We start from the raw sequence: 27909 nt of genomic DNA on the forward strand, positions 1-27909 counted from the left end.
TTAGTATGTACACAATTTTTTTTTGTAAAAATGAAATTCACACAGAAATCAGTAAAAAGAGAAGGCCATTTTGTGTTGCATATCATAGATAGGTATGACATATTTCCAGTTCAGGGGAATTCAAACACACACACGAATTAACACTTCCAGATACAAGATGCAATGAGCTCAAGACAGAATGATACAGTTCAGACAGATGTGTATAGTGATTATTGGCTTGATTCTCCATTACAAACTCGGGTCTCTGAGGGCAGAATCCAGCCTGGAAAGCACAACTCTTCCAGGTAACATTAGAATGATTTGCTTACTGGCTACAAGAGAGAATACATTTCAGTCAATTTCCTTCCATGGCACTGCCTTTGAAGACACATTTACAAAGTGCTGGGCATATACTGATCTTAGACCCAACTGTATGGATTGTGGTTTAAGACACATGTTGGCAATTTTATCCCGAAAGGCATCATGGCACCAGACAAACATGACATGCGATCTTGCCAAGAGTGAAAAATATGTATCTCACTCCACAGACTTCTAGAATTAAACAGAGAAGAAGGCTGGAATGAAAGGACCACGTATGCACAGAACCCAAAATTCACTCTATACAAAACAAAGGGGAAGGTTTACAAAGCCTAGTGTGAATAGACATTTTTTGGAATTTTTAAATCAAACAAGTCAGTGACAAAGTTATTTGGATTTAAATGACATTCAGAGACCCAAATACAGTACAACAGCATCAGAAGGAGAAAGTGAACTGATGCCGAAAAGGGAAACCGACCAGTTTAACTTTAATGGTAAATGCAAAAGTGAGACACAGGATCATTTGTGAAAAATATAGTGGCTCTTCCAAATTCTCCATGTGGCTACTAGTTAGTGTTGTAGGTTTTTCAAAACCTATGTTAATTATATGGAGTTTTATGTTGATAATGGGCCAGAACATCAGCTGGTCTAAATCAATACAGTGATTCCAGGTGCTGTAAACAGCACAGCTTCAGTGAAAATCTGGACAAGTGCATCAGAGTCCAAAGCTGTCTTCTTGCAGCTGTTGTGAAATATGCTGGGGGAAGGGTAGGAAGACACACCAGGTGATCATCTGTAAAGTACTAGGGAGCATTATTTGCATCTGTGAAACCAAAACAGTAGCCCTTTGCCTTCCAAAAATGAGAGGAAGTGGGTCCAGAGGTTGCCCAAGTGTAGTTAAAACACCCTCCTGCGTTTTTAGCCAAACCTCAAACCAACAGCAGTGTTTACATTGTTTAAAAAAAATCTTGCAAACCCAAAACATTGCAGCCATTGTGCAAGAGTATGAAAACCTCAGTGTGAAACTGACTTGTAACTAACTGCCCTTAAGAGAAGAGAAAAAATATAAAATGGGTTTACAAAAACAAAACAAAAAAACATTTTGCCCTATTTTAATCATTAAGGGGGGAATTTTGAAGCATGGCCTGGTGTTTAGGAGCACAAGTATCAGGCAATTCAGAGAGATCTGTACTCCAAAATCGCTCAGGGGCTTTTAAAAAGTCTTCCCCTTAGTTTGTAACAAGAACTGTGGGGTCATTTTCAGAAGGATGTGACCTATGACCTAGTAAAAGGAGGAATCCAGTTACGCAAGCACCAGCAGTTGCAAATGGCTAAGAGGCAAACTATTTTCTCCCTCGGCCCCTCCCAACCTGCTAACCACAGGCTGATCGGGAAGTGCAGAATGAAGGCCAAGCTCAGCGATTTTTAACAGCCCCCATGGCAGTCCCCAAAGCTGATCACAAAACAGGCACTGGCCAAAGCGCCAACTCAGCCTGAATCCAATCGCAGAGGGGGACTGGAACCTTAAATACTTTGGGCCTAGTTCCATCAGCCTCATGTAGCAATTTTACCAGAGTGCATGCAAGGACCCAGCGGTGTTTCACACCCACTTGGCACTGCAGTGGACCTTGCATCAGATGCAGAATGAAGGCATTTTGTCTGCTTTGAAGGCTTTTGCGGCATTAAAGAGACAAGATGCTTCAAGGTGCCTTCTACTGACATAACAGCCCAGAGTATTCAGGGTTCAGACACTGGGTGTCTCAGGTTTAACATGAATGATCCTCAAGAGTTTTCAACAGTGACTAAGGATTTTGGGTGCTTCAACTTTTGGCTACCCTTAAAAGGGGCCTAGTTTGCAGGAATTGCTGACCAGCTGCTCTTTGAAAATCCAGTCCCATTGGAGGAGTCTCAGGCTAGACTTCCCCCAGACTCACTACTGAAATCCAGAGCCCTCGTGTTTAGCTGACCTGTGGCTCATTCACAGCTGCAGCAGTTCCCCTCGCGCTCCGCTCCAAGTCTGCAAGAATCCACGTCTGTCTCACAAAGGCTTGTGCTTCAATCCCGTGGCACAAGACAGAGCCCAGCCTTTGCATGTGGGATATCAGAGTTCTCCTGCCCAGAGAACATGGCTGTCACCTTTAACCAGCGTACTTTTCTTTCACCCCAGTGAAACTGGGATGCGTTCTATGGCGTACCATTTCAATGCTCACATTAACATGTTGACTCTGCAGTACAGTGAGAAACTGCCAGGTACCCCAGGGAAGGTTCTAAGCCCCATCCCACCCCCAGTTTGAAACAGGATCATGCCCTGTATTTTTTTGCTCAGTTTTTTATTTTTTACTCAAATCACTAGCAACCCCATTTCCGCTCCATTCAGAGCTTGGAACTAGATTCACCGCTGTCCTGCACCTTTGCACTAACAGGAACAACAGCACAAAATGAGCACAAGATGCTAACTGGGTCAGAACAACTCTGGGGAAAAACAGAGCTGATCACAAATGTGGCTTGGAAGCAGAAGGGGCAGTGCCATCATACTGGGAGAACGGCTGGAGCCGGAGCACTGGCTGGCAGAGCTAGAAATCAGCCCAGGACCCAGATGAACCTAGGGCTGGAGCAAAATCATTTATGAAGTCCCTCTAGCAGACCACCTTTCCCACTGAGATGAGAAGGACAGAGCCCAACACTTGGATCCAAGCCCCAGCTAGAGAACCCCTAGAGTCATTGACTGACCTAGCACTAAGGCAGCAGCACACGCTCCAGAAATACACTAATCATGGGAACTGCACATGCTACAAAGCCAGAGGGAAGTTAGACAAGTTGTTAGTTGGGCCCAGCTAACCCACTGATGCTTCCACCGTGCCGTATCTAAAAGCCTGCGGCATCAACGCCTCCTTCAGCACCAAGCCAGCCCTCCCAATACGCAGGCTGTCCCTGACAAGAGCCAAAGTTTTGCATGCCATTTGGGTGCAAACGCAGCCAGCCCTGGCAAAGCAGCTGGCCTGCTTCCGCTAAGTGCTGCAGCTTTTCCAGCCAACCCTAAAAATAAATGGAGCCGAATTTTTTCCCTTCCCCAAACTGAATCTCCCCTCACCTTACACTTTTGCTGTCAAACAGGTTCTGAAACCAGCCAAGCCACTTGGTAACACATGGAAAAACTCCATCTTTCTACCTTACGATCTGTGAACAAACTCTGCCCCAGAGGAAAGTCTGCCTATGCCTCCCACTCCTGCTGCCACTGGATCAGCAACATCAGCGTTTAGCGACGCTGCAATGCCAGGAGGGCCCGAAGGAACTGAGGACAAGACCACTTGGAAATTCCCAAAGGAAACCCGAGATGAACACTTCAACCCCTTAGGCAGTGACAGTCCTGCCCTCCAAGCAGTCTGATTGCTGATCAGTTTGGATGCCGGATTAGCATCAACAAGTGCTTAAAGCCAACAGATGGAGACTAGTGCTTTTCCCCAAAGGAGCGAAGGGAATCCCATTGAAATTCAATGGGAGGTGGTGCCTGAAACCCTTTGGAAATCTAAGGCACTGAGCTCAGAATGCCAGCCTCACCCTGACTGCACCATGGGCTCAGCTGCCAACCCCCGGGGGAAAGAAGGCAAAGCTTTTTTGGCACAAGTGCTGCTAACACGGGATAAGCAGTTTAGATCTATAGCTTATGGCCATTTACCCTCTCTAGGCAGCGCAGGGGAATGAACTGCCATCCAGGCTCAGTCCACGAGCAGGAACATCTGGTTCCCTGGTGGGGTGTGCTGAGAAGGCAACAAGCGAACTGTCGTGGTACAATCCCTGGAAAACCCTCGCTGCCATAGGAGAGAGATTTCCAAGGTGACGTGCACGATGGAGACTGGGGAGCACAGCAGCATGTGCTGTGCTTGTGCAGCTGAGGTGTGTGGCTGGCAGGTCTGTATGGCTTAAGATTCTCAATACCCCTGGGTGATGTCCCTCCTCCCCCAGATTGCCCACGCACACAGAGCCACTGCCAGCCACCAAGGATTTGTCTAGATCCGGAAATTGACTTATTCCACTTTCACACTCTCAGCTTGCTCCCCACTCTCCAAACAGCACTGCAGTAAGCAAGGCTAAGGTTTCCAATCAGCACCCAATTCCCAGTGAAATTCAACAGGAGTTCAGAGACTAAATCCCCTCTGTCCCTTTAAACATCCCACCCTGAAAGGGTTTTTCCCATATTAAAAGGATGTCTCCACCTACCCTAGATTGCACAGTGCAGATTTAAAAAGGGGGAGGGAGGTTAACAAGCAACACAGTCATTTAATAAGCACCCATTAGAGCTCTTCCCCATTAGGGAAATAAAGCACTCACAGGAAAGTGTGCAGTGCTGGGGTTTTAAGGCTAAGATTTTCAAAAATGAAGCAAGAGATTTAGATGCACAGCTCTTGTTAAAGTTAACAGGGCTGGTGTATCTAAACCCCTTTGGCTCAAGTCCAAACCACAGACACAGGCTGAGTTGTTCAAAACAGCCTCTGTGTACTGAACGGATAGGGCAAAGCAGTTTGGACCCCTGGCATATGTCACCACACCCAACTTGAAATAGACCAACCAGCAGCCTCAGAAAGGCAAGGAGCTTGTTCCTTCCAACAGCTGCACGTCCAGCGAGGAAACCTGCTGCAGTCAATTACTGATCCTTTGTGTTAATACCCCAGCATGTCTCCTTCACAGCTGAACAAGTCTTCATGTGGGGGAGTCACCCATTTCCTGCACCAGCAACTCACTTGTCCAGCCATCGAGAAAAATATCCCAATCAACAGAAAGGGCGATACGTGCAAACCCCTCCAAAAAGCGGGCTTAGTTCCTGGGGCAGGAAGTAGATGCAGGAGCCAGGAAGGGATTTTTAGGGCTGGTGAGATGTCCTGAGCTGATAGGCCCAGGAGGCTTGTTTCTCAGTGAAGCGTCGGCAGCAAAGCAGTCTTCCCCGCTTCACTTCACTGAACACCTCGTGCCTACCTCTCCTGGACTGAATTAGCCATGGACCAGAGGCGAGGCCAGCTTTGAAATCAGACACCCCCAGCTGAATTGCAAAAGGTCTTAAAGCTGCTATGCAATCAGTTCACCCAGAAACGCAGGCGGGGTTATGTCAGAATCACTATCCCCCTTCCCCATCCGACTCTCACACAGGTTGGAAAATGGAACGACCCATCAGGGGATATAGCCAAGACACCTCAATATTCTATCAGATGTGGAATGAACCAACGCGGCACAGCCCTTCCCGCCCTGCCTCAAGGGAGATGACATTCAGAGACAGGAGAGTTCCTCACTCAGGACAAGCGAGGTGCCGCAGGACCCTGATGTGCTGAACTGATGGGCACATGCAGGCAGGTTCTGGTCCTGCACTCCGTGAAGCCAGTGCTGACGGGACACTTCACCCCGGGGGGAGAGACTCAGAGCTCTGAGGCAGGAACGATGCAGAGCGTGCTCACCATCAGGGCAGCTCTCAGTGGTCTAGGAGCGCCGGGAGTGGGGGGGGAGGGAAGAGATGATCTCAGAGCAATACTGGCTCGGCGAGGTGGCTCGGCGAGGTGGCATGGCTGCTTTTCCCCTCATTTACATTGGTGCCAACTGAAATCAATGGCGGCGTGCCAGCACACATACAGTAGAACCACACTGGGAGGCTTCCACCACCCAGGGGAGGGAGGGGTTGTCATTGCCCAGGTGCAGAGAACACTCAAAGCAACATAACCAGAGGAGCCCAGGCACCTGAGGGCTCAGGCTGGAATGGCTGCAGTAGAGAGACTTTCGATGCAGCAAGCTGGAATCCCACTGGTATAAATTAACACAGAATAACTTAGAGAGGCACTAGGAGGAGAGCCAGCGTGCTGGGCACAGGGCATGCCCCTAGATGGATCGGTCCATTGCTCCCTGTGCACCGGCGAAGACGGCACTCAGCCCTGCTCCAGGCTCTCCGCTGGAGCCTGCACAGCTGAGTAGGAGGTAGCGCCATGCGAGAACTGGCGGGTGAAGAAGGAGGCCGTCCGCTTGGGTTTCACACGCTTGATCTCTTTACCTGGAGCCCAGGGAGCGGGTAAGAGGGTGGGGAGGAGAGATACAGGCACAAGTCAGCCCTGGATTCACTCACTGGACTCCACGGGGCCACAGCTTAATGGTGGGAGCTGAAAATGGCTAACAAAATGACTGTTTCCCCCGAGAGACAGCTCCCGAGAGTCACAGCAGCGCTTAAGGCAGGATTTGTGGGTTCCATCCTCCACTGGGGGAAGAGTGGGGGAGCTAGGAGCCAGGATGCCTGGGTTCTCTCACTGGCTCTGCAGGGAAGTAGGGTCTCGTGGTTAGAGCAGAGGAACAGGCGTCAGGACTCCTGGGTTCTATCCCTGGTTCTGGGAAGGGAGTTGGGTCTAGTGGGTTACAGTAGCGGGGGCTGGGAGCCAGGACACCTGGGTTCTATCCCAGGTTCTGCCACTGACTCACCCACCAGTTTGGTCCCCTCGGTAATGCTGGGGTGATAATGGAGCTATGAGACTCCACTGGGGGTGACTCGAGCGAGAGATACAGGAGGTTCCAGAGGACTGGTAGAGGGCAGGGCAGGCCCAGTTGTGGCTCCAAGCTGGGTGCAGCACCCCAGGATGAGCCCCCCTCCCTCTTACCATCCTCAATGTAGTCTATGGTGGCGAGGTGCTGGATGCGGCTGCAGACCACGCTGTTCTGCCGTCGCAGCTTGGGGCGCTGCTTGTTGGCCAGAGGTGGCAGCGTGGGGCTCTGGAGGGTGCTGTTCTCCAGGGCCGAAGCCTCCGCTGCTGCGTTCAGCTCCAGGCAGTACTCGATAAGGCCACTCATCAGCTCTGCCTGCAGGGAGAGGGGGTTGTTGGTCAGCTGGGCCTTCCCCGCTAGGGCGCAGCGGGGACTGGCGGGCTCAGGGAGGTGGGGAATGGGACAGGAGGCCATTCCTCTATAGAGGCTCCAGGTCTGATTGGGCCCCATGCAGGGGGGATTGGCAGGCTCAGGGAATGGGACCTGGAGATTCCCCCTCTAACCCAGCCCCAAGAAGAGCCTGTTCCCAGTCCGGTGGCTATTTTTTGGCCTGTGAAACAAATCCAGGCTCTAGTAGGGGAAAATGGCCAGCGCTGTGACAGGAGCATTGCTCCGAGCACTGACTATACCCCCTGCTGCTCGCTGGCAGCCTCCATGGGGCGACCAGATGCTGGATGGGGCCCAGAAACCAAAACCACCCTAGAGATCCCAGTCACCTGCTTGGAGTAAATCTTCAGCAGCTTGTTGACCAGGGTCCCTTCGTTTTCCCCATCGAACTCCAGCCAGAGGATGTGCTCCTCCTCCTCATCGGGGTACGTGTGGTCCCACGAGAGCTCCTGGAACCGCAGGCCCAGCAAGACGTGCTGCCATAGAAAGAGGGATGGAGCATAGGACCTTTCTCTCCCAGGGGGTGCCAGCTATAATCCAGCACCAGGGCGGGGGGACTGACTGGCTGGCTTTGGGGGTGGGGAATGGGACATGAGGTCTTTCCCTTCTAGGGGGCACTGGCTGCGATCCGGCCCCATAGCAGGGGGACTGGCTGGCTCAGCATGGTGGAAAACAGAGCACACACATGGGCAGTATTAGGAGGCACTAGAGTGTGTGGGGAGCGGCACTAGGGGGCTCTGGGCGGTCCAGGGAGGATCTGGGCAGCACTAGGAGGCGCTGTAGGGATATGGGGGATCCAGAGGCAGCCCCCAGCCATGTCCCTGTGCACAGCTCTCATGCACCCCCCCCCCCACTGGAGATCCCCTGAGCAGTGTTACCTTCTCCTTGCTATCCATGACGTACACACCCTCCAGGCTGATGGCGACTGACACTGCCTTGCGCCCTCCCCGGTGCAGGAAGCCCTGGGCTGGCTTGTCAATCTCCCCATAGAAGAAAGCGCAGCTGGAGAGACACACACACCCGTTGCACCAGGGCAGGTAGGCCTCGCACGGGGAAGTGCTCGGATTGCACAAGCGCTCACTAACAGAACTGGGAAGACCTGGGGGTTTGTCCCCCTGGGCACCATATTCCTCCCCCATGTCCCCCAACCCACAGATAGCAAAGATACAGGCGCTATTGCGAGATCTTGTCACGCTACGGCCAGGAAATGGTTCTTGCACAACTAGGTCCTTGCCTGAGGGGCCTAGGCAGACCGCGAACGGGGGAGATGATGGGATTGCTGGGCTGGGATTGCCAACCGCCCCCACACCCCCCATACTGACAGGTGCAGGAGTTACCAGGTTATTCTGCAGCCAAATGCCCAGACTCACCCATAGTATGGCAGCTGGTGGCACCTCTGCAGATAGGCCTGGTAGTGCTGGCGCAGAGCCTCAGGCTCCTCGCAGGCTGCCTCCTCCCGCACTGCTTGGTAGGCCTGGAGCAGCCCCTGCTCGTAGGCTGGCTGCTTGGCCCCCCGCTTCCATAGTGCCGTCAGCAGGCTGTGCCCCCGCCGGCACAGGTGAGCAGGCAGGAAGGCCTCCAGCTTCTCCCTGCAGGGACAGCACAGCTCTCAGAACAGGGGGGCAGCAGCCCCCCATAGCCCCCAGGCTAAGACAGCTCCCTCCCCTTCAGCCCCTTCACTCCTGGGCTATGACACCTCCCTCCCCCCAACCCTCTTTACTGAGATTCCATCCTCCCCCATTAATGGAGCCTCCTGATCCAGTTAACCATCCCCCCTCCTCTCCAGCTGCCCCTCGGAGATTGTAACTTGTGTGGATACCACCGAGGAAGGAGGGGAAGGGAGCCAGGACTCCTGGGTTCTATTCCGAGCTCTGCCACGGTCAGGATCAGAAGCATCACAGCTTACAGAATATTTACGAGTACATCCCTGGCATCATCTCCTTTCAGCACACAGACAGGCCGGTGGAGGGCACATTTTAAACAGCTGCAACTAGACTCGCCAATAGAGGTGGGTGTTGCACAGCTACACGCACCACCTCACTGAATAGCACCATTGTTCACAAGCAAGCCCAGATAAGCTGCCCCTCAGACACAGCATTGCTGGGTGGGACAGTGAGCCATTATCCTGGCTCAGGATCCCAGCCAATCTTGCATTCTTTGGGAGCAAGTGAGCTGCGTGGGATCAGCAGACCCTCTACTGGGAGCATCCAGCTGCACAGAGTGGGGGAAACCTGCCCCATCTTCATTCACCAGCATCACTCCAAGCATAGGAAAACACATTCAGCAGTGGGACTAGGAGCTGGTGCTCCTCGGTTCTATTCCCAGCTCCAGGAAAGGAGTGGGGTCCACTGGTTAGAGCAACAGGGGGCCGGGAGCCAGGATTCCTGGGTTCCATTCCCAGTTCTGAGAGGGAAGTATACTCAACTAGATTACGGATATCAAACATACAGCCTGCAGACCAAGCGTGGCCTGTATGATGTATCTGTGGCTTGCATAACATTCCAATGGTACAAAATCTCAAGCTTCCCAATGTCACCGGAGTGTGACTGATATCACAGAACCTGCCTGAGTCTGCCAAGAGCTCGACACAATAGCTCAGAGATGGATTGGGGGGAATGCCCTGAGTGCAAGCAACACAGTGAGGCCTGCCTGAGTCTGCAGAGAGCCTGAACCAATTGCTTTGTGTGTGTGTGCAGGGGGGAAACTGCTCTGAATGTAACTGACACACCTGAGTCTCTAATGATACTCTAAGGGGTCCACTCCCCATGACACATACTAATCTCACTGGAGGTCGAGCTCTAAGATGACAAGTGTCAGACTATTCCATGGCTGATCATTTTAGCAGATGGAAAGGGAGAAGGGGTGAGAAGCAACTGTTGTAGGGAAGGGAGAGAAGAAAAAAGGAGAGAAAGAGAAAGGAAGATGGGAGAATGAAGAACCAAAGTGGGAAAGCAACGATCAGCCTACAGCTTTGCTCTTGGACTGATACTGAATGCAGGAACAGAAGCGTAGCTGCCACAGCTTGCAAAGCCTCTACACTCAACTCAATGGTTTTTCTCTTTATAGACGCAACAATAGTTTTTGACTGCTGCATCTGACCGTTGCCAAAATTTCAGGAAATGTTCTAGGCATCAATGGCCAGAACCCAATGGATTGGCGGGGGGGGAATGAAAAACCACAAGGGGAAAATATGGAGGACACATGGAGCCTCTGCCATTTGATTCACACAGCCAGTGTCAAGCACTTGTGCATAAATCAAACAATTAGTTGATGGCTCTATTAACGCCTTCAGCATAACACCACTCCTGCTTCTCTCTGCTCATCCTCCCAAGAGGAACACATTGACATCCCAAATGACTAATTGCCCAGATGGAAAGAATGTGGGGGGGGGGGGGAGATAGGAGCATGCACACAACCCCTGGCACAGGGAGGAGAATGGGAGACCCTGATATGGGGGTAGGGGGACTGCGTGGCATCCAGAACCCCTAGCATGGGGGAGAGGGTTTTTCTGAGAGGGTGCCCCTGAGATGGAGGGTGGCACATGGGGAACTGTGGAGGGATGTACGGAGCCCCTGTGCAATGCGGTTGGCCTACGCAAGCTACCAAGCATACAGCCCCCCTAGTAACTGCATAAAGACTGCTCTCCCCTTGCTCCCAGGGCCACCCCAACCCCAATGGGAGACCTACTGGGCATCCAAGGGGGAGTACATAGCCCTGAGTTTATACCCCGGCCCACAGTTAAAAGGCTGATCCTCCAGATGACTGACACCTCTGCTCTAGACAATGCCCCCACCCCCCCACTTACTTCAAGGCACAGGCCGTATGCTGGTCCTGGTTGTAGGGACCCAGCTGCAGCCTGCAGACCAGGGCCCCCAGCTGCTCGCAGTCCTCCACGTCACACGGGTAGCGTCCCTCCAGGATGTTGAACTTGGCCTCTTCGTAGAGCAGCCGCAGGACAGCCTCGTTTTCGATCTGCAGGCCAAAGGGTGTGATCAAAGCTAAGGCCAGAGAGTGGCTCCAGTTCCACCTCTGGCTCAAGCTGGGCTGCCTGGGAGGTTAATTTTAAGGCCAAAAGGGCTCAGTCAATCATCTAGTCTGGTCTCCCGTCTGACACCGGCCATTACATTTCACCCAGCTACCCCTGTATTGAGCCCAGTCAAAAGATGGAGACTCTGACACTCCCCGCTAGAATTCGTTGCAGTGGTTAATGACCTGCACTGTTAAAAACTGGTGCCTTATTTCTAATTGGAACATGTCTGCCTTCAACTTCCACCCAGTGGTTCCTCTTCTGCCTCTCTTTGCTAGGTTAAGAGTCCTGTAGTGGAGCTGGCTGGGAAGCAATTCCATTGCATGGAAACATTTGAAGTTTCAACATTTGTTTTTGTTCTGATGGGAGAAGGAAACTGAAACTTTTCAAAATTTCTCATGCCCCCCTGCAGGATAGAAGCACTTGTGCAGGATGTTGGGGACCCACATTCAACACCCTGCTCCTAATCTAAGTCTGGCAGAGCAAGGACTTGAACCTGGGTTTCTCACATCCCAGGAAAGCGCTCTAACCACTGCACTACTGGCCCACCTCTCTCTTGGTAGCCCTCCCAGGCCTGGAGAAGTTTTCCCTGCTACATGCGTCAAAACGGGTTTCTGCAGAGTTTTGGTTTCCACAAGCTGGCATTTTCCAAACACAAATCATTTTGTTGACGAATTCCCAACTAGTTCTATCCTTTTGGTATGTGGGGTTTGCTCCCCAGGAAGATATCCCACACTAGCAGATCCTCTCTCAATCTGCTTTGTAATAAAATGAACAGACTGAGCTGCTTCAGTTTCTCGCTGCATGGCACTGGAAACAGAGTTAAATTAAACCGAATTTACAACATCTCCAGAGGAGCTGGAACCAGCTAGAATTAAAATCTGTGGTTAACCAGTGTGACTTTCCCACTGTAGATGATGCCTAAGGAACCAGAGCAGGAGGCTGAGGGACTGATTTGACAGGTTGACACAAAGTCCAGAACACCAGGTTGGTCGCAGCAAGATTTTACAAAAGCCTAGAGACAGAGCAGATGTTTTTGTAGGAGGAATGGTCTTAGGGCCCGGCATTGGGACACAGGACACCTGGGTTCTATTCCTGGCTCTGCCACTGACTCCCCTGTGTGACCTTGGGCAAGTCACTTCCCCTCTCTGTGTCTCAGTTTCCCCATTCGTATAACAGCAAAAATAATCCCCCACCTCTCTAGGTCTGTCTCTCAGCATGTACCCATGCAGTGCCCCACATGACATGGCCCTCACCTCGGGTAGGGGATGGTCTGTGCACTGCCTGGCACAACAGGGGCCATGATCGGGGCTGCCAGGGAGGGGACACCCATGCAGAGCTACTGCAACAGAAATTGTGTATGACAAGGCTGGGATTTCCCAACGACCCCATCTCTTGTGGGCTTGCAGTGCGTTAGGCTCTTAACTCCCCAGATAATCAGAGGCTAAACAATAAGAAGTTGATCAATATGCAAAAGGCCTCGCCACACAGTCAGAGGTGAGTGACACCAGCAGAGGAGACTCAGATAGGAGCCCATGTGCTCACCTGCAGCTCCCTTCTCTTCGGGAAAAACACGTTCCTTCTGAACTGCAGGGAAGGCTCATCTGGGAGACAAAAGAGACCCCGGTAAAGACATGTACGTGGCCCAAGAGTCTGCTTTCCCACCGCCTCCTGGAAACTGGGGAGCCAGCCAGGCTGGATACACAGGTCAGAGCTGGGAAGAGAACCCCAGAATCCCAGCTACCAACCCCACTAGACTCCCTCCCCTCCCCCAACTGGGGATAGAAACCCAGAGCCCTGACTCCCACTCCCTGCTCTAACCCACTAGATGCCTCCCCTCCCCCAGCTGGGACTAGAACCTATGATTTCTAACTCCCAAAGCTTTCACCCACTTGACCACATCCCCCTAGGAGTCCTGGCTCTTTTCACACACACCCAGCTCTAGCCATTGGCATACACTCCCCTCTGTACAACTAAGCCAGGCAGGATGAGCTCAGCAATTGGAGGAGGGCATTCCAAGGTCGAGGCGGGGGTGTCAGCGGGCCAGAAAGGAGTGAGGAAGCTTCGCACACGCACCCTGCATGATCTCATCCTCCTGGCAATCAGTGAAACGCAAGAGCAGCTCCTGCCACTGGCGGCACACCTTGTATGGCTGGTGCTTCGGCTTCAGCTGCACCTCTAAGACAGAAAGAGAGAGTCTCTAACAGAGCATCAGCCCTGCAGCCCAGGAGCCAGATGCAGAGTCAATTGTCCAGGGAAGCCAGCCCGAAGTTGTTATTAATACTACTGTGGAACCCCGGAGTCCTGGCTCCCAGCCCCCACTGCTCCCCACTCTCCTCCCAGCCGTCAGGACAGAATCACAGTACTGTACTATGAATAATGCACACCCCAGAATGGGGCCCCAATCTTGGCTGAGACCTCTAGGAACTACTGTCATACTACCAATAATGCACACCCCATAAAGAGGCCCTGTTGTCACCTGGGTCCTCTAGGCACTACCGTAATAGAAATAAAAAACCAGCCCTCCTAAACCACTTATAAGCACCTGCTAAATTCAACACTGCCAGGGCCCAGGGACAGTCAGCAGGTGGGGTGGGAAGGGAGAACTCACCGTCCCCTCCCCCCTTTGTGAATGCTCCCTCTGTCTCCACAGACTGGGGGAGGGGGCAGAGGAGGGGTAACAGCTGTGCTCCTGACCATTGGAGTCCCAAGCAGGAGAAGCAAAGGCCATTCACACAGCAGGTTGGGATGCCACAGGGGGAGACGGTGCTGCTAACCAAGGGCAGCAGAAGCACAGGTGGCAATGGAGACTGGCAGATGGAAAACAACACCCCAAAACCTCATTGATCTGAAGCATAGTCCACTTCCTGCAGTTCTTGATAGCGCACCTGTTGGCATAGCTAAGGCTGTGTGTCTGTTAGCCTGTGGGAGGGGGGCTCAGGGCTGGGAGTGGGGAGGGCCACTGGAAGTGGCCAGCAGGTCCCTGCAGCCCCTAGGCAGAGGGGCCAGGGGGCTCTGTGCATTGCCCCTGCTTGCAGGCATTGGCCCTGCAGCTCCCATTGGCTGTGGTTCCTGGCCAGTGGGCGCTGCAGAGCCAGCACAGAGACCCCCTGGCCTTCCCTCCTCCTAGGAGATGCGGGGACATGCTGGCTGCTTCCGGGGAACAGCACGGAACCGGGTAAGGAGCCTGCCAACCCTCCCCCCCAGCACCAGTGGGGTTCCCGCCCCAAGCACCCGCGGCCCGCTCCCCCCCCCCCCCCATGAGCACCCGCGGCCCGCTCCCCCCCCCCGAGCACCCGCGGCCCGCTCCCCCCCCCCGAGCACCCGCGGCCCGCTCCCCCCCCCCGAGCACCCGCGGCCCGCTCCCCCCCCCCCGAGCACCCGCGGCCCGCTCCCCCCCCCCCGAGCACCCGCGGCCCAAGTTTTAGTCAGGGGTATATAGTACAAGTCATGGACAGGTCACGGGCCATGAATTTTTGTTTACTGCCCGTGACCCGTCCATGACTTTTACTAAAAACACCCGTGACTAAAACGTAGCCTTAGTCACAACACCTAGGCACCTGGACAGAGACTGAGCCCTAATGACAGATGCAACACCTTGTACTAATAGTAATGCTGGCTTCCAGGCACTGTGCTCTAACTACTAGACCCCACGCCCCTCCCAGAGCTGGGGATAGAACCCAGGAGCCCTGACTCCCAGTCTCCCTTCACACTGGAGGGCATCAAACCCAGCAATACTGGTTGCAGCTGCTAAAAAGCCTGAGATGCTAAGTTTTGAAGACAGTCAGACATTGCTGGGACTCCTAATACCGGGAGAGGGTCAATGAAACCAGCAGGCTGGGGAGATTGGGGGAGGTCTGAGAGAGTAAGCAAGAAACATCTGAGAGGTTACAGCAGGGCTGTGCTAGGGATGGGAAGCTGATGGGAGATAAGGGAACAGATGTAAGTCAGGTGACAAAGACATCAGCCAAGCTAGCTGGAACAGTGCCATGAAATGATTCATTTTGCCTGGATGTTCCTTGGAAGTTTCCGTTCTGCTCCCGACGTGCTCCCAGCTGGGAAGATTCAGGCTCAACAGCCCCAGATTAACCCACTGCCTGCCATTCAACACTTCCTGCTAACAACCCTCCGGCTGGGGGCTCAGGGACCACAGGGCAGAGCCAGTTGAAGGACTTTTGCACGGGGTTCCTGGTTGCACTTAAAGCAAATGATTGTCCAGTAAGTGTGCAAGAGAGGGACTGTTACTAGTGTTCATCACAATAAATCAATGTAACATCATATGCTCAGTGAGGAACTCCTGTATCAACAGTCCCAGCACCCCACTCTAGAGGCAGCCGTACCTCAGTACCCACCGAGGACCGATTCCAAAAGCACTTTATTACAAACACAGGAGTTGCTTTGACAACAGTTGAAACGCAGCCACCTCTGGGGTGATGTTTATACAGGGTTCCCTCACTCAGCACAGAGATGTGGCCACCTCCGGGGTGAGGCGCTGAGGCTGTTTAGAACAGAAAGCATTTCAGAACCTCTATTTAGGAACACAGGTGGATGGATACAGGAAGTTTCCTCATTCCTTATTTATTTTAACAAACAATGGCTGAGTCACACAACAGCCAGGGGACACATTTCCAACCCACCTGAAATCAAACAGCAACCATTTACTACCGAAATAGACAATGCAAAGTAAGAAGCAGATAAATACTTTGTCAGTGGAAAGACAGGGCAGGCTAATGATTGCAGCACAGGACCAGGAGTCAGGACTCCTGGGTTCTATCCCTAGCAATAGGAGGGGACTGTGGCTTAGTGATCAGAGCTGGGAACCAGATTGCTGGGTTCCATTCCCCGCTCTGGGAGCGGAGGGGTGGCCTAATGGTTAGAGTGGAGGAGACTGGGAGTCAGGACCCTCATGTTCCATTACCAGCTCCACCAATAAATCTACACATGACCTCAGACCAATCCCTTCCCCTCTCTGTGCTTAAGTTTCCCCTGTAAAATGGGGTGATGAGACTTGCAAAGTCTTGGGTAATGCAGCAGTAGAGAAGGCTATGCACAGCCCCCCCCCCCCCCCCCCGTGTGACAGGAGAGGATGTAACATAAGAGATCCTGACAATGAACCAAGCACCTCACCAAGCAAGGGAGAGATGAGCCACAGGGCGAAGACTTCCATGGCATACTCAGGAAGCTGCAGGGCGTCCCGGACGATGCGATGTAGCTCATGAACAGTGACAGACATCAGACTGTCCACGCTCAGCTGCACCACAGTGTCATCGATCAGATATACCAGGACATCCACCGCTAAGAGGAGAGCAGAGGGTCACAGTTTTCCTGTTTCATGAAAGTTTTTGATACCCCAAAAAATTTTCCATCCCAAACTAAGATAAAAAGTCAAAAACATGAACATTTTCACAAACCAAAGAGTTGACAAAGTTCAGTCCAGATCAGTTTTGATGCATTTCAATTTCGATCTTTTTAAATCTATATTTGCTAAAATTTCCAAATACCACATCATTTTGACTCAAACCCCCAGAACTCTCTGGTTCAAAAAAGATGACACAGCCTGTTAACCGCAAAACTGTTTATTTTCCCAAAAGTTTTTGAGCTCGGAGATTTGTCAAAACCGACCCTGTTTCATGAACAGTTTTGGTTTTGGCAAAGTTGAATCTTTGGGTGACAAACAATGCGTGGAAAAGTCCTGACCTGATGTAGCCATGACACAGCTGACTGAACAGAGGCCCAAGAGTTGGCTTACATCAGGGGTTCTCAAACTGGGGGTCAGGACCCCTCAGGGAGTTGTGAGGTTATTACATAGGGGGTCACGAGCTGTCAACCTCCACCACAAACCCCACTTTGCCTGCAGCATTTATAATGGTGTTAAATATATAAAAAGTGTTTTTAATTGATAAGGGGACTGGTTATAAACACTCAGAGTTTTGCTATGTGAAAGGGGTCACCAGTAAAAAAGTTTGAAAGCCACTGGCTTACATCAATCTTTATGCTCAACTCCAGGGCATTTCTCTGTCTGTAACACGGTAGCTTTTGAACGCTACATCCGAGTCGCTCCAAAATTTCCAGTAATATTCTAGGCAGATCCCTATAGAACTTGGTGAAAAACAGTCACAAAAACTGGAAAGGGAGAAATGGGAGGCCATATACAGCCCTGGCATGGGGGAAAAGGGGAATCGGGTTGCAGGAGTTCCTGAAGAAGAGGAGGATGGGGGCATGGCATACAGGGAGCTGGGGGAAAGGGGTGATGCAGAAATGGAGGGACGAAAGGAGCCCAGGGTGTGTAATGAGTTCAGCCTACACAAGCTATGAAGCATGAGACGCTCTAGTAAATCCAATCCCGGAGTTTTGGACAAAAACCAAGAGTCTTGCCTCTCTTTACTCCCCCCCGCCCCACTCTAGAGCCCATTCCCCTCCCAGAGCTGGGAAAAGAACCCAGGGGTCCTAGCTCCCAATCCCTAACCCAAAACCACCAGACAACCCACCCTCCTCTAAAAGACACCACCTGCCTTCCAAATGTCACCTACATCGGGCACACATGGAGGAGATGCTGCTTCGATGGGAGCGATCGGCCAAGCTGGGGGGGACAGCAGCCCCATCTGCGCCTTCCATCTGCAGACACACAAACATCGGTGGGGGGGGGGGGGGAGAAGGGGAAGAAAAGGTTCAGACCTTGATGGGGGTTATCGACAAGAGAGAGACCCCCAGGCATACAGCGTTTTTCGGGGGGCGCGCACATTGGGGTAAACAGCTCCAGGAACTTCGAGGAGGGCATAGAGATGGGAGCCAAGCCCCAGGGAACCTGGACTAGTGTGGGGAGGGTGTTGCTGGACCCAAGCAGGGGATAGGAGCCTCCAGCTAGAAGTGTAAGGACCCACTAGTTAGGTATCTTAGCAGCACTGGGAGACCCTTGGGTGGGGGGGGAAGTTAGTGGATGGGGGGAGGATGGGAGCCCCCGGGCAGGAAGCCAGGGATATCCCTGGACCTTGCAGGGGGAGGGAGATCCTGGGGCTCTGCATGCTCCCCAAGGTTGGGAGCCCTCTAGATGGGGGGGGGTCACAGATGGCCCTTTGGAAGAGGGGTGCAGGGCCACAGGGGGAGCCGGCTCAAGGAGGAGGGGTGCAGGTCCCCACAGCAGGGGGGGCGGAGGGTCCCCTGTGGGGGTGGGACAGAGGGGCTCGAGTGTGAGAGGGGTGCGAGGCTCCAGAGCGGGGGGGGGGAGAACATTGGGTCTCTTGGGTTGGAAGGAGTGCGGGGCACTAGGAGGGATGGGCAGAGGGTCCCTGGTGGGTGGGGGGGGTGCTGGGCCCCAGAGCGGGAATCCCTTGGGGGGAGGGGAGCCCAGACCCCCGGAAGGCCCCAGGGGGCCTCCTCTCAACCCCCCTCTCACCTCCATGGCGCCGTCGCTCGCCGCCCGCCCGAATCTCTCCCGCTCCCTGCCCGGGTCTGTGCAGCTGGAAGCAGCGCGGGCGGCGAGCCCCGGAAGCTGGAGGGAGCGATGTCCCGCCCAATCCCCGCCCGCCGCTGGCTGTGTGACGTCACGGAGATTCGCCTCGCCGAGCCTGACGGTTGGCGGCGGCGCCCGCACCGGAATTCGATTTGTGGGTTAACCTGGTTCCGGGCAGGTTTGTGGTGCCGAGGTACGAACCGGGGGCTCCCAAACCCAACAGTGAATTTTGAACCCGTCCGAGCCAGCGATGCCAACGGGGGCGGGGGCCGATAAACGGGCGGCCTCCGCCCTGCAGAACACCAGGCTGGGGGGCAGCCAAGTGCACCAGCCCCCCCCCCCCCGCACGGAGGCGCTCGCTCGCAGGGCAGGGGTCACACGCGGGCACCGGGCTGGGCGTTCCCGGCTTTGCCAACGCGTGAGCCTCGATTTCCCCTCCCCCCTTTGGGTCTTAGGCTGTGAGCAGCTCGGGACAGGGGCTGTCTCGCCGGGGTCCGGGTTTGTGCAGCACGTGACCTGACATGGGCCACAACCTTGCATCCCACGAAGTGGGTATTCACCCACGAAAGCTCATGCTGCAAAACGTCTGTTAGTCTATAAGGTGCCACAGGATTCTTTGCTGCTTTTACAGATCCAGACTAACACGGCTACCCCTCTGATACTTAACCTCAGTCAGGGTCTGAGCAGCATCCAGTGGGACCTGACCCCGGGCTCTATGCGGCTCTGTGGGGCCCCGTCTCAGTCAGGGTCCATGCAGCGCCTGGCACAACAGAACAGGGGCCCTACCCTGCTCTCAGTCAAGATTAGCTGGGCGTAGTTGATTTCAGTTTCTGCCCTTCAGACCCTACTTTAAACAACAAGTGCATTGAAATAGGTGTCTGCTTCCCTCTAGTGGTAGCTTGATATGATGGGCCGTGTTAGTCTGTATCAGCAAAATCAACGAGGGGCCCTTGTAATGTTAAAGTGCCAATAGGCCGGTCCCGGCCTCTCGGCGCAGAGAGAGGCCGTCACGGTGGCAAGGTGGTGATCTGAAAAGGGGGCCGGCCGAATGCTGGAGGAGTGGGACCGTGAAAGGTGGAGTCGTGACAAGTAAATGCAGTCCAGCCGGAAGTGACACCTCTGTGCATGACTATAAACAACGTTGTTGTTGATGAGATTTAGTTTCCGGCTAAATTGTGCCCGCCACCCCCATGGGGTAAGTCTTCCCGGGGGGTGCAGAGAGGAGGGTTAGCCGCTAAGGGCCACGGCACAGGATGTAACACTGGTTTGCGAGGATCTGTCTATGCAAGCAGCTCGCTGTTAGGGCCCCAGTGCACACTCCATGTGTGTGTGCTGCAAACTTGTCCAGGGCCTTGGGTTAAGGGGAGAGGAAAGGTTTGCAAAGGCAGCTGGGGGGTGCTGGGATGGAGGCACTGGCCTGGGATTGTGGAAGCTGCTTTCATCCTGGCTAGGAAAAAAGGTGCTGGCTCATTAACCCACACCATCCTTTGTCAGTGGGCGGGAGGCAAGCTTTCTGTCTCTGGCTGTGGGAGAGGAGGGGATACAGTGGCTAAAGCAGGGGTGCTGGAAGTCAGGACTCCTGGGTTTCATCCCCAGCTCAGGGAGGGGAGCGGTGTCTAGGGTTTCAGAGGTTAAGGGTAGATGGCATCATTAGATCATCTAGTCTGACCTGAATATCCCAGGACATTAAACTTCACCCAGACAGTCGTAGGTTGAGCCCAATGACTTCAGCATTTCCACCCTCGAGCTTAAGGCAGGGGTGGGCAAACTACGTGGCCCAGATCCAGCCTGCCAGCCATTTTAAGCCGGTCCTCAAGTTCCTGCTGGGGAGTGAGGTCTGGGGCTTGCCTCGCTCTGGCACTCCAGCTGGGGAGCAGGGTCGGGGGCTGCTCCACGCAGCTCCCAGAAGCCACGGCATGGCCCCCCTCCAGTTCCTATGTGCTCCAATGGCCCCCTCTGGCACTTCAATGGGAGCTGCAGGGGTGGTGCCTGCGGACCGGACAGCGTGCAGAGCCACCTGGCCGCGCCTCCACATAGGAGCCGGAGACGGGACATGCCACTGCTTCCGGGAGCCGCTTGAGGTAAAAGCGCCACCCAGAGCCTGCACCCCTGAGCCTCTCCCCACGCCCCTGCCCCAACCCTGATCCCCCCCACCCTCCGAACCCTTTGATCCCAGCCCGGAGCACCCTCCTGCACCCCAAACCCCTCATCCCCAGCCCCACCCCAGAGCCTGCACCCCAGCCAGAGCCTTCACCCCCACCCGGAGCTCCCTCCCCCACCCGGAACTCCTCCTCTTTTCTGGCCCCACCCCGGAGCCCTCACCTTCAACCAGAGCCCTCACCTCAACCCCAATTTTATGAGCATTCATGGCCCACTATACAATTTCTATTCCCAGATGTGGCCCTCGGGCCAGAATGTTTGCCCACCCCTGGCTGAAGGGGTTGTGAGCCCCATGCAGAGAACAGGAGAGAACCAGGGTCTCTGGCATTATGTGGGGCTTGATTAGGTAAGACCATGATGAGCACAACAGCTGCCCCACGCCTCATGCTGCAGAGGAGGGCAAAAGGTCCCTGCCACTGTGACCTGGGGGGGGAGAATTCCTGCCCACTGCCACATCATTGATCAGCTGGACCCTGAACAAGACTCACCCTACAGCCATCTACAACAGAGAAACCTCAGAGCGCAGGCCCCATTACCTGTTATCCCTGCTCCAGCTGTAGGTGATCCCCGATGCTTCAGAGGAAAGCCAAAAAGCACCCCTGTCCCCGATTGCAATTGTGCCTCCATGAGTTGAGTGCCTCCATCGTTGTAAGGATCTGCGTCCAAATGCCTCCCGGTAAGCACCTGAACAGGCCTTGGCAGAATCCAGCCTTTATAACGTCCCATCCTGAAACATGCTCAGCACAGTCTGCTGTCAGTTATTAACCCGTCGAAAGCCACTTACAGTCCTTACAGAAAGCAGGCTCCGCGCTTCTCTTGGTCTGGGAATCTTCCTGAGGGGAGAGTTGTTTTTCAGAATGGCACAGCGTGAATTTAATTCAGCATCTAAGGAGCTGTGTGCTGAGGACGGAGGGCTTTGGAAAATCCAGCCCTGAGTGTGGGCCTGAAAGGCTCCAGCCCCTTTGGCGGAGGACAGGCCCCGGGGGGGAGAGCAGCCAGCCTGGCTGGTGGATCCAGCCCTTAATCTCAGTGAGATACTGCACCAGTTGAGTTTCCCCGGTTACCCTAACTCTGCCTGGTCACCCCTGCTTCATCTCCTGCGTTTCCATTTCACTGCGTGCCCTGGGCACTGCTGTTGCGAAAAGGGCAATTCACAGGGCAGGGGAGGATCAAGTTAAAGATTGAAGCACCCAGGAGGACAAGTTAGGGATTAAATGGATTAACTTTGACCAGATCTTTCCTCTTATCCAGAGCCCTGTACAGTCCCTGTGCGCTCTACTCACCATGCCTGTGGAGGAGTTTGTGGCTGGCTGGATTTCAGGTAAGAATGAGAAGGATCCAATTCCTCCTGGGTGCTGCCCAGACACATGCCCCTGCCGCTCAGAGTCAGGACCCTGTCGTGCCAGGGGCTTCCCAGACCTCAGATGAGATTGAGACCTCCCTCCCCTGGGCTAAGTGCGGCACAGACCCTGCCAACTGAGACTGGGGCCCCCATGTGCCGGGCACTGCACAAACACATAATGAGACAGTTTTTGCCCCCAAAGAATTTCTAATCTAAATTAATAGACAAAGGAAAGATTATTCTGCCCCCTTTATAGAGGGGGGAAAATGAGGCAGAGAGCAGGGAAGTGACTTGCCCAAGATCACCCAGGGAGGCAGAGGTAGTAGCAGAGCGGGGAATTAAGCCAGGTTCCCTGAATCCCAGTCCAGCTTCACCATGACAAGGCCGGCCTCCCTCCCCAATTTATTTGCATGTTAAAAAGAGTGGAATTTAAGTTCCAAATTCAGTTTTTTTGCTGAAAAAAAAAAAGTGACACTTCCCAGTCGCTCATTAACAAGCGAGTTAAAAATAAATCAAGCTTTGTCTCGCACTGGGGGTCTGTGTCCTTTTCTACCATTTTAACATTTGCCGGCAGCATTGGGATCCCCAAGAAAAAGAGGAAGTGGCAGTGGGGTGTTTATGGACGTGTGGAGGAGGGTAGGACTCCTGGGTCCTATTCCTAGCCCCCAGAGGGGTGGGCCTAGTGAGTTACAGCAGCAGGCCTGGGAGTCAGGACTCCTGGGTTCCATTCTCATAACCGGGACAGCGGCAGGTTCTAATTTCCAACTGACTTGTTTTTCCTTTGGACACAGGAGCTGTGGGGCTGGCCTTAGGGCACCCAGTGGACACAGTGAAGGTGAATCTGAAGCTGGTACTGCTGTAGGGGGATTGGGGGTGGGAAGGGACAGGGAAAACTTCTCTCCTATAGATAGAATGAGGTGATACATCCCTGCTAGGGAACTAGCTAGCTCAGAGCAGTGTCCAGCACCTCAAAGGGCAAGCAATAGCTATTTTAACTCATTTATTTCTTATGATGGTCGACCTAACCGACATAGGGGTCTTTGTCTGCACAGACCCTCCCTGCCCAAGTTCAGGCCACCCTGTCAGGCCAGGCACTACACAGACATCCCTCCCCACGAGATCAGGGCCCTCCACCCATCAGGAGAGGCACTGCACAGACCCACCGTGAGCGAGAACCCCTCCCCCCAAGAGTCCACAGTCTGAATAGACAAGGTGGGAGGGGAAATAGAGGCACAGAGAGGGACTTGCCTCAGCTCAGTGGCAGAACCAGGAATAGAACCCAGGAGTCCTGACTCCCAGCACCCCCCGACAGCTTTAACTCCCTAGATCCCACTCTCCAGCCAGAGCTGTGAACAGAAGCCAGGAGTCCTAAGTCCCAGGCCACAGTCCCATCCACTAGAAAATGCTACCTCCAAATGCCTCTAAGGAGGAGTTTGGCCTTTACATAAACTGCCGCTGCTAATATCTCCCTGCAAATTCTTTGCTTAAAGATGGTGTCTCATTCCAGGTGCGGCTGCAGACGCAGTCTGGCTATCGGGGGATCCTGGATTGCGTAATCAAAACGTACCGCAATGAAACGGTTTGAGGCAGCACATTTATTATTTGTATTAGGGCAGTGCCAAGAGACCCCTGCCCAAGCTCAGAGGCTCCCCTCGTGCTGGGGGCTGCACATCTGCCCCTGATGGGGATCAGCCCCCCCCATGCTGTATGCTAGGGGGAGCAGTGTGTGCGTACACATGGGTGTCAGCCTTTGGAGAGGGGTTCCCCACTCACTCCCTCATGCCGAGCCATGAGTCACATACGCTCAGGGCTGGTGTTGATCCCTCCATGGTGCCCTTTGCCTTGCAGGTCCTAGGCTTCTTTAAGGGGATGAGTTTCCCACTGCTGAGCGTGGCCCTGGTGAACTCAGTGATGTTTGGGGCCTACAGCAATGCCCTGCTGTACCTGAGCGCCACCCATCACCACGACCGCCATGCCAACCCTCCCAGCTACGCCCACGTCCTCACCGCTGGCAGCTTCTCCGGCCTGATGCAGGTGAGGGACCAGGCAGCTCATGTGGGGGGCGGGGTAGAGAGCAGAACTCCTGGCTTCTAGCCCTACCTCTGGGAGGGGAAGGGAGTCAGGTCCAGTGCTTAGAGCAGGGGGGCTGGGAATCAAGACTCCTGGGTTCTATCCCAGCTCCGGGAAGGGGAGTGGGGTGGAAGTGGGTTAGAGCAAGTGGGGCTGGGAGCTGGGACACCTGCGGTTCTCTGTCTCCAGCCACAGGAGTCATTGCTTATCAATATTTTTCCTTGAGGAACTAACCATGGGCCTCTTTTCCCATTCACCCCTTCTCTCCCCGCCCCCCCATCTCAGGCTGTGGTCCTGGCTCCTGTTGACCTGATCAAAGTTCGGCTACAGAACCAGCTTCACCCCTATGGGCTGAAGAGTCTAGCGGGGGCCTCTGGAGCCCAGTACCGGGGCCCAGTGCACTGTGGTGCCAGCATATTCCGCGAGGAGGGGGTCATGGGCCTGTTCCGGGGCACCTGGGCCCTGGTGCTGCGAGATACACCCACTATGGCCATCTACTTCCTCACCTACACCAGCCTCTGCCAGGCCATGACAGTGCAGGGGCGAGAACCAGGTGAGATGGGAATGGATAGCCCCCTACAGTCCACCTCACCGGGGGAAGAGACTGTAGGGAACTGGATTCCTGTTGCGTAATGCGAGTGCTTTGATGGGGCAGAAACAATTAAGATGGATCTTTTCACACAGCATTATAATGCAGCCATCTCTTGGGTGGAAACTGACAGCTGTTTAACAACTGCAATAACTAACCACAACCACTGCCCTGGGGACAGCACTGACTGAGGGGTAACGGCCCCTGCCGAGCCCTAACTCTCTTCCCTCTCCCCTTTGCTCCCAGGGCCAGTGACAGTTCTCATAGCCGGGGGCTGTGCTGGCACCACCTCCTGGGTCTTCGCCACACCCCTGGACGTGATCAAGGCCCGGCTCCAGATGGACGGGGTGAAGGGAGTGTCCTACTGCGGGGTCTGGGATTGCATCCGCATCAGCGTTCGGTATGAGGGACCCCAGGTCTTCCTAAAGGGCCTTACCCTGAACATTATCCGTTCCTTCCCTGTCAACGCGGTGACCTTCCTGAGCTACGAGAACATCCTGAAACTCATCTGCTGAACCCCACCCTGCTCCCTGCAGCATCATGCACTGGGGAGCCAGCGCTGACTGCCAGGGGAGAGTGCCCCCAACTGAGCCCCCTGCCCAGCTCCCTGTAACAGAGCACCCCCTAGCATTGTGCTGGAGGGAGGGAAGCTTAGTGATTTGGCATTGGCCTGCTAAACCCAGGGTTGTGAGTTCAATCCTTGAGGGGGCCATTTAGGGAACTGGGGTAAAAAATCTATCTGGGGATTGGCCCTGCTTCGAGCAGGGGGTTGGACAAGATGACCTCCTGAGGTCCCTTCCAACCCTGATATTCTATGAAGGTCAGCACCGCCTGCGAGAGGAAGGCAGGATTACCCCTCCTACAATCTATCCCCCAAGGTTAGGCTGTGTCCTAGATCCAAATGTCCTGAGTGACATTGGTTCTCCCCACTTTCCATGCATCTTAGCACCTTGGGGAGAGGAACTGCCTGGTAGTGGTGAGGGGGAGGGGGAGTGATTTGGGAGCTGGGGATGAAATAGAGGGAATGAGAAAACTGAAGAGCTGGTCCGTGTGGGGGGGATGGACGTGCTGCTAAAAAGCACAGAGCCATGAGTTAAGCCTCCTGGGTTCTATGCCAGATCTAGGAGTAGAGTGGGATTTGGGGGCTAGAGCGGGTGGGAGTCAAGACTGCTGGGTTCTTTTCCCAGCTCTGGGAGAGGAATGGGGCCTAGTGGTGCATGTCGGGGGAGGAGGGGCCATAGGCAGAGCAGTGTCGGGGAAGGAGTTCTGGGAGTAGGAGGATTTCTCCTTACCCAGCTATAGCATTTCCATGGCAACAGAAAATCTACTTAATTCTCATCAGTCAGCAAACTCTCTGCTGTTAGCCTGGCCCAGTCCAGTCTGACAGGCAGAGACCCTGCCACCGCCACCCTGGAGCAGGCTGCAATGTGCAGGGACCAGTGGAGGCGAGCTAAACCTATTCAGTGGTTTGAGCATTGGCCAGCTAAACCCAGGGTTGTGAGTTCAATCCTTGAGGGGGCCATTCAGGGATCTGGGGCAAAAATCTGTCTGAGGATTGTCCTGCTTTGAGCAGGGGGTTGGACAAGATGATCTCCTGAGGTCCCTTCCAACCCTGATATTCTATTAGACAATATCCCCAGAGTCAGGAATTGAACCCAGGAGTCCTGCCTCCCCTGCTCTAACACACCACACCCCACTCCCCTCCCAGAGGTGGCAGAGAACCCAGGAGGCCTGACTCCCTGCTCTGTGATTTTTAGCTGTAACCCACTAGACCAGCCCCTCCAAACCCACTAGACCCGCCCCTCCAAACCCACTAGACCCCTCCACCCCCCCGCGCACCCAGCACTCGGCAGATCCCTAATACAAACTCTTTGCCACAATACCTGGAGTGCTGGGTCTTTGCCATAGATGTGATGGAACAGCAGAGGCTTCCCAGCTCATTTACCTGCCATGAGGGGGGGAAATCTGAGAGGCAGGCCCTATGTCCTTGCCAGCTCCCTGTGGCGCCTCTGGCTGCTCCCATCCTCCTGGGGGACATCTCAGGAAACGCAAGCCAACAACGTGCCAACGGATTCCTTTGCTGCTGCGGTGAAGGTGCCAGAGTGCAGGCTCCCTTGAGGGAAATCAGCATCCTCCACTCCTCCCTGAATGGTACAGCTCACTGCACTACAATGGAGAAAAAGCCAGGCCAGGATTGGACACCCCGTTCCTAACTCTGCTGGAATTCATGGCCGGAGCCAAAAAAGGCTGGGGACCAAGGTGCAGAGCGGGAAAAGGACATGCCCCAAAGTTCAGAGTGAGTCTGGAATAGTGCCCAGGAGTTCTGGCTCCTGCTCCCCTGTCTCTAGGCATGAGAACTCACTCTGCTTCTAGAGCGAGGGATGGTACTCAGGAATCCTGACTCCCAGCTCCCCTGCTTTAACCCACTAAACCCCACCACTGTGATCAGCCCCAGGAATACAGTCTGGGGTGCTGAAGCCCAGCACCCCCTGTTCTAACCCATTCGACTTCACTGTGCTCCCAGAGCCAGGAATAGAACTCCTGAGTTCTGACTCTGTCCCTGCCTTCTACTCGAATGTTCATCTCACTCTGCCTCCACTTGCACACCTGTAAAATGGGGATAATTATTCCTTTTTGTCCACTTAGACTGGAAGGTCTTTGTAGCAGGGACCAGCTGGGCAGTGCACGACCCACTGGGCTCCTGATTTCGGTCATGGTCTGGGCAGGGCCCAGCACGAAGGGCCTCAAGCTTGGTCCAGGTCTGTGCAGCACCTGACATGATGCTTCCTCCCTACCCTGTCAGAGTCAAGGAGTGGGGGGGTCTGTGCAGCACCCAGTACACTGATTGAAATTCATTGTGATCTTGTTTGAAAGCCTGTCTCACAGGCTCTGTCAATCCTGCAGAGCTGCTCTTAGAAATGAGGTCAGAACCGAAGCCGTGGCGAGCGAGATTAAAGGCCTGGTATATTAAAGCAATACCCAGACTGGTGGTGAATACATAGTGGGTTTGCAGAGATTTGAGACTTCATTGTGCAAAGGAATATGCTTCTCCGGGCCTTGGAGACATGTGAGATGAGAGA

The 27909-nt window shown here is 54.0% G+C and overlaps 2 protein-coding genes across 9 annotated transcripts; one reads left to right on the forward strand and one right to left on the reverse strand.

Moving 5' to 3' along the window:
- Window positions 1-21922, reverse strand: FRMD8 (FERM domain containing 8). Of its 3 annotated transcripts, none has more exons than XM_045022954.1 (11): window positions 21365-21922; window positions 17749-17833; window positions 16346-16513; window positions 13295-13396; window positions 12764-12822; window positions 10997-11163; window positions 8562-8780; window positions 8070-8193; window positions 7521-7667; window positions 6921-7119; window positions 1-6325 (listed from the first exon to the last, which is right to left on the reverse strand). In XM_045022954.1, exons 2-11 carry the CDS (start codon window positions 17831-17833, stop codon window positions 6204-6206), a joined length of 1392 nt encoding a protein of 463 aa, XP_044878889.1. In that variant the 5' UTR covers window positions 21365-21922; the 3' UTR covers window positions 1-6203. The 3 variants fall into 3 exon arrangements, with proteins under 3 accessions (XP_044878889.1, XP_044878888.1, XP_044878887.1); XM_045022953.1 differs by lacking the exon at window positions 21365-21922 and adding an exon at window positions 18612-18727; XM_045022952.1 differs by lacking the exon at window positions 21365-21922 and having other exon boundaries at window positions 17749-17851.
- On the forward strand, window positions 18742-26412 carry SLC25A45 (solute carrier family 25 member 45). 6 transcript variants are annotated; one of them, XM_045022957.1, is made up of 8 exons: window positions 18742-18861; window positions 21383-21504; window positions 22080-22149; window positions 22962-23005; window positions 23678-23749; window positions 24019-24204; window positions 24526-24793; window positions 25076-26412. In XM_045022957.1, exons 3-8 carry the CDS (start codon window positions 22113-22115, stop codon window positions 25342-25344), a joined length of 876 nt encoding a protein of 291 aa, XP_044878892.1. In that variant the 5' UTR covers window positions 18742-18861; window positions 21383-21504; window positions 22080-22112; the 3' UTR covers window positions 25345-26412. The 6 variants fall into 6 exon arrangements, with proteins under 6 accessions (XP_044878892.1, XP_044878893.1, XP_044878895.1 ...); XM_045022955.1 differs by lacking the exon at window positions 18742-18861 and adding an exon at window positions 19180-19863; XM_045022958.1 differs by lacking the exon at window positions 21383-21504 and having other exon boundaries at window positions 18771-18861.
- Window positions 26413-27909: the final 1497 nt, after the last annotated feature.

Source organism: Mauremys mutica, chromosome 7, assembly GCF_020497125.1.
Source record: "Mauremys mutica isolate MM-2020 ecotype Southern chromosome 7, ASM2049712v1, whole genome shotgun sequence".
Taxonomy (NCBI): domain Eukaryota; kingdom Metazoa; phylum Chordata; order Testudines; family Geoemydidae; genus Mauremys; species Mauremys mutica.

Excerpts from the sequence above, each read along its gene's own strand:
- SLC25A45 (XM_045022957.1), top strand. The coding sequence starts at position 22,113 with ATGCCTGTGGAGGAGTTTGTGGCTGGCTGGATTTCAG. Across the intron at positions 24,205-24,525 it reads GCTTCTCCGGCCTGATGCAG|GCTGTGGTCCTGGCTCCTGT; the intron begins GTGAGGGACCAG and ends CCCCCATCTCAG. Across the intron at positions 24,794-25,075 it reads AGTGCAGGGGCGAGAACCAG|GGCCAGTGACAGTTCTCATA; the intron begins GTGAGATGGGAA and ends CTTTGCTCCCAG.
- FRMD8 (XM_045022952.1), bottom strand. The coding sequence starts at position 17,851 with ATGTTTGTGTGTCTGCAGATGGAAGGCGCAGATGGGGCTGCTGTCCCC. Across the intron at positions 12,823-13,294 it reads GGAGGATGAGATCATGCAGG|ATGAGCCTTCCCTGCAGTTC; the intron begins GTGCGTGTGCGA and ends TTTGTCTCCCAG. Across the intron at positions 7,668-8,069 it reads TCATGGATAGCAAGGAGAAG|CACGTCTTGCTGGGCCTGCG; the intron begins GTAACACTGCTC and ends TTTCTATGGCAG.